Here is a 5,535-nt window from a genome sequence, read left to right on the forward strand (position 1 = left end):
GTTATACTGTATAAAATGCGTACATTATGGCATGCTATGATTTGCATACACAATCTTTTTAGTGGATTTGATGGCCATTTGTACTTGCAAAAACCAAGTTTATTATCTCACATTATGAATACAGGCAACCTTATGTGAGTCACTTGACATTTGAGCAAAAACAGACATGATATGCACTGAGAAGAAGTTCAAGCACAACGGAAGACTGAATTCAAGCAGCAATTATACTGTAAGTAAATAAATAAAACATCTACAATACATGATCTAGAACAGGTTTACATAAGGTGGGAGGGAAATGCTACGGAAATGTTATGGAGCTGGTTATCGATTTACTTACTTATACAGTATGTTCATATTGAGTTACACAATACATAATGCAATGAGTAAACTGGGACATTGCGTTTTGTTTTGGTGATGCTGTTTCAAGCTCTTTGTGCTGGTTATACCCTGGATTACATTTCAGCAAAGAATAGGTAGCATTTCCAGCATACTCGGAATACATATTTTCAGTAAAAACAAAACCCTGTCTTCTGCAAGCACCCAGCGAGCGATTGCTCAACGAGAAATAAGACTTTTATGAATTCAGAGGGGTGAATGTCTATAAATTCATCAGCACAAGTTTAACATGATTTACTGTAAACATCATTACGAAATAATATGCTTCTACCCTTACTAAAAAAAACAACAAAAAAAAACCGTATAAAATTTCCAATGTTGATTAAATCAGGAAAACAAAATACTATGTAGTATATTATACAATAAATAATAATTCTCAATTATATTTACTATAGAGTCTGCTGTAAAACTATATAATGCCAGCAAACTAAATTATGGCACAGCTTGTTTTCATTAAAGAAAAAAAGTCAAGTGTTTTATATTGTGATATGGAACGAGTCATGTATCCAGCTGTCTTTGGATGTCCCGGTTTTAGGAGATGTATCGTTTCCATCTGGCGTTTCGGCTGGCGTCATACCGGACTCAGTATAATATTCCTCATCTTCATCAAAATAACCGTTCTCCATCCCGTAGGGTCCATCCGCACCGGTCACAGCGGAGAGGTCCTGGCAGCTGCCCTTGTACTCCTGGATGGACTCGTGAAGGGACCAGAGCTGACAGAGCAGGGACATGTCCTGCTGCCGCAAACCCACCTGCGCAAACAAACTCTAATGAGTGCTTATGGAAACATCAAAGGGACAACTCATTGCACATTAGAACAAAGTGACCCAAAACATTTACTCTGAAATCAATCTGTGGTATTTAGTCAAATAATGGATATTTTGTGTTTGCATTCCAAACCTTATGTTCTTTAGGTTTAGCTTTGTTCTGATATTGTATGTTACAGCAAAAGGTAATGCACAAATATTCTCAAAAATAGATTCAAACAGAACCTGTCGTTTTTAAATGTTTAAGCCGAGCATCACAGATAAGATAGGAATGTAGGAAACAAACATTTTTGTTCAACACATTCAAACTGAACATTTTTGGGCAACACAGAGTAGTTCTGAATATATGAACCGAACACTCAAATCGAACATTTTTTGCGGATCACGGTCGCGTTGAAAACATCTGAAGCGATCATCTGTGGCCATCACAGGCGAGTTTCGAATGCATGAAGCGAACACTGAAATCGAACATAAGCAGCGAACATTTTTTGTTCATCAGTCGGAACATTTGAATCGAATACTGTAGAGAATCAGAAGTGTTTCAAAAATTAAAAATAAATAAATAAATAAAAATTGAAGATCAGGTTCACTTTCAAACCATTCAAAGCAAAGATTTTTGGGCATCACCGCTAGGTTACGAATGTACGAAACTGAACAATTTTGTTCATCACAGGTGAGACTGAAAAAAAAAAAAGAAATTCGAATCGAACATTGTTCGACCGGTGGACTAAAGGAGCATTATAACATTAAAATTAATCACTTAGGATTACAGTTACGTTCAAACAAATCTGAGGTGAACATTTTTGTGCATCACAAACTAGCATTTTGGCCATCACTAGTACATTCAAAACATGTGAATGGGATATTTTGGGCATCACAGACATTTGTTCATCACTTGCGCAATCGGAAGATTCTAATGGGAATCAAAGGGGTGTTCAAAAAATAATCAGAACATACGAATCGAATATCGCTGGGAATCACGAGTATTAAAAATCAAATCAAATCAGACATTTTCCAGGATCACAGTCAGGTTCAAAGTATTCGAAGCGAACAGTTTGGGGCATTACAGACTAGTTGCGAACATTCGAATCGATCAATCTGAGCATCACAGGCGCGTTCAATTCCTCTCATATGACCATTAAGTTCCTTCCGAACTTTCGAATCGATTCGCGTCCCAAAAAAGTTCTATTCGTGACTACGCTGTCCAAACATATTGACTAGATAGGAAGGTCACTAGGCTTTAAAACACAGGCACTGACAAGGTAAATGAACGCCTGCAGTCGGGAGAACAGCGGTTGCTTACTATTCTGTACCCTTACCATCTCTTTTCTGAGCAAAGCAAGGGCGGCATCCAGGTTTGCTGGTTTATTCGCCAGCAGATTGTCCGTGTTATTCCTTCCTCGGCTCAAGTCGTCCTGAATCATGGTCTTCTTCACATACATCCTCTCCATCTCTCTCCACGAGCCGCCGCTGGAGTTCAGCAGTCCGCTCAGGCTCTTGGGCAGTGGCGGCAGACCCTCAATACAGGCCAGCACACCGCCCGCTGCTCCATTCCCAACCTTACCATTCATACTAACATTCACAAATAGCACGCTCTGGTCACAGACGAGTGTACAGTAACGGCATGTGATAATTTTCTTAAAGACCTTTACACCCTGACGTCGAAAAACCCATGTAACAGCCACCGCTCCGAACAACACTATAATCTGAGGCTGGAACTCGCACTTCCTGTCGCTTTAAAGAGACCCAGAGCAGACTGGGCGTGGCCGCCGATGACGGAGAGCGAGGTCATTGAATATTCATGAGAATTAAGTTCTGAATTAATGTTTTCTTTCGATCAAAGCGCAGCCAGAGCTATTGTCTGGTAACCTACATTTTCATCAGATGTATGACATTATTTGGACTTGCTACTGACCTGTTTGAAAAACAAACAAACAAAAAAAAACAGTAATTTTAGGAAAAACAAAATAATAAAATAAAATAATCAAAGTAAATAAATAAATATGTAAATAACACGTAAATGAATGAATACATAAATAAAAGACCAGAGATTTTGCAATCTGTTCTCAAATTTATTTATTATTATTTTTTAAATATACATAATATTATTTGGATTTGCTACAGACCTCTTTGGAAAACAAACAAACAAACAAAAAACTTTCATTTTAAGAAAAACAACAACACACAAGCACACACACACACTTGTCTGGTCAGCTACACTCACACACACACACACTCACACACACACACACACACACACACTTAAAATATTTAAATCAAAATTTAATCTGATCAAAGCACAGACCAAGCTTCTGTCTGGTAACCTACATTTTCATCACATGTATAATATTTGGATTTGCTACTGACCTGTTAAAAACAAAACAAAATTTTAGAAAAAAGTAAAATAACGCATAAATAAATGTCAAAATAAATTAATAAATAAAAACCCAAAGATGTTGTAATCTGTACTCAAATCTGTACTTGGTTTTGGTAATGACCGGTTTAAAAAAATATATACATAATTTGAAGAAAAACAAAATTATAATAAAAAAATAAATAAAATACATAACATAAAAGATGAATGAATGTAGTTTGAATAAATAAATAATAAAGATTTTGCAATCGGCTCTCAAAAATTGTTAAAAATATGTGTATATTTTAAGTATATTTGTATATAAACGTACTTAAAATAAATTCACTTTAAAAAAAGTGTTAAAAAACATATACATACTTTTATAAATACAAATGTGTTGCATCTCTGATGTTATATTGTAATTTAGCATTGGTATTTTGATTACTGGGTTAAATCCAGATCACAGTCCTCTAATGGCAGCTTGAGAGCACATTGGCAGGAAATGGCCAGATGAACTGACTCAGGGTGAGGTCAGGGCCGGAATCCCGACACGGAACAAAGGTGTCAGCAGCGGGCAGATGGTGAGCACGAGCAGCACCGACCCGCCCCTCTGACACACACACACACACCCAGCTGCAGCTGGACACAAAGCACTGACATGAGGCCATTACAAAGACAGCTGCATGTGCACACACAAAGACAAAGCTGCTAAACTTCACGGCCTCCTTTACCAACCAATGAACTACATATACACAATGAACACAAAAAATGAAATCCACAATATGGTTGAAACTGTTATCGGTGTTGGAGACTCTTGAGAACAGTGCAGTAGGATAAAGATCTGACCATGAGGACATTGTGTCATGTAAAAAAAAACAATACAATGTAAGACCCAAACAATTCACTTTTTACTGGCTCTTATGTCATTTTTCTGTTCTGTACTGTATCAACACAAAACGCGCATTTTGATGAATATGACACGCCTATGATATTCTGCTTGGGTACATTTGGCTAAGATCCATTTACAGTATGTTTTCATGTCATCATCATATGTATAATATAATGGGTCCAATATTAAATACAACTTTTCAGTTTTCAATCACCCTCCAGGAAGTGACAATTTTTGGAGAAAAATAACAGTACAGACAGCTGTGTGTGATTTTTTTTGTGGTAGCTATTAGTTGGTTTGTGTTACTCTAAAACATTCAATCCTGTTTGATATAATGACCCAAATCAGTCGGTGCTTAATCTTTTAAAACTTCAGCTCTTATTTCAATCCTGTTAAATTGTTAACACAATTAAATGAAATTTAGCTTGACCTCAACATATTTTGTAAGGGGCCATTCACACAGAATGCATTTTTATTCCGCTGTGCTGCTTTTCCATTGTTTTTCTGTCAACACATGCTAGATAGACGTTTATCACTCAAGTCTTTCGCAGCATCAAAAAAAACCGCAGTGCTCAAGTTAAAAGAAGTTCAACATATCTTTTGTGTTTTTTTCAGTTTACTACCACTGCACTTCACTTTTCTATTGCTCTTTTTGCAGCATCTCACGCATGACACGGCATTTTAAAAATACGGTACTCAAGTTCAAATTAATTCAACTTCGTCAAGAGACAAATGATTCGAAGTGAACATTTTTGGGCATTACAGACTACTTGCGAACAGTCGAATCAAACATTTTGGGCATCATAGGCATGTTCAAATCTTTCGATATGAACATTAAGTTCCTTCCAAACTTTCGAATAGATTCGACCAATTTTTTTTTTTCCCCGACACATTTTGTGTGAATGGAATCCCGAGTCTACTTTATTCTGAAACGATACTTCCTTAAAATTACAAACAAGCATATTCATTTTAAAAATGTTACAGAGTTAAAAAGGTATCAGAATTATCCACATGTAAAACTCAGTGAAAATATGTAAACAAAAGAGCGTTTCACAAAGACAAAGGGCTACCGAAATACTTAATAGAACATTTATTTCAACAAAGTTAACTACAACTACTACAGGCAACAT

General features: G+C 36.4%; 1 protein-coding gene across 1 annotated transcript; it reads right to left on the reverse strand.

The window, feature by feature from the left end:
• Window positions 1-230: 230 nt before the first annotated feature.
• LOC107679680 (protein FAM89A-like) lies at window positions 231-2,885 on the reverse strand. Its single transcript, XM_016475304.1, has 2 exons — window positions 2,483-2,885; window positions 231-1,148 (listed from the first exon to the last, which is right to left on the reverse strand). Exons 1-2 carry the CDS (start codon window positions 2,732-2,734, stop codon window positions 873-875), a joined length of 528 nt encoding a protein of 175 aa, XP_016330790.1. The 5' UTR covers window positions 2,735-2,885; the 3' UTR covers window positions 231-872.
• Between the last annotated feature and the right edge of the window lie 2,650 nt (window positions 2,886-5,535).

This window comes from Sinocyclocheilus anshuiensis, unplaced genomic scaffold, assembly GCF_001515605.1.
Source record: "Sinocyclocheilus anshuiensis isolate Anshui unplaced genomic scaffold, SAMN03320099.WGS_v1.1 scaffold280, whole genome shotgun sequence".
Taxonomy (NCBI): Eukaryota; Metazoa; Chordata; class Actinopteri; order Cypriniformes; family Cyprinidae; genus Sinocyclocheilus; species Sinocyclocheilus anshuiensis.

What these genes read in the sequence shown, in the direction of transcription:
- LOC107679680 (XM_016475304.1), bottom strand. Translation starts at nt 2,734, where the DNA reads ATGAATGGTAAGGTTGGGAATGGAGCAGCGGGCGGTGTGCTGGCCTGT. An exon ending in CTTTGCTCAGAAAAGAGATG is followed by an intron (nt 1,149 to 2,482) that starts GTAAGGGTACAG and finishes TTGTTTGCGCAG; the next exon opens with GTGGGTTTGCGGCAGCAGGA.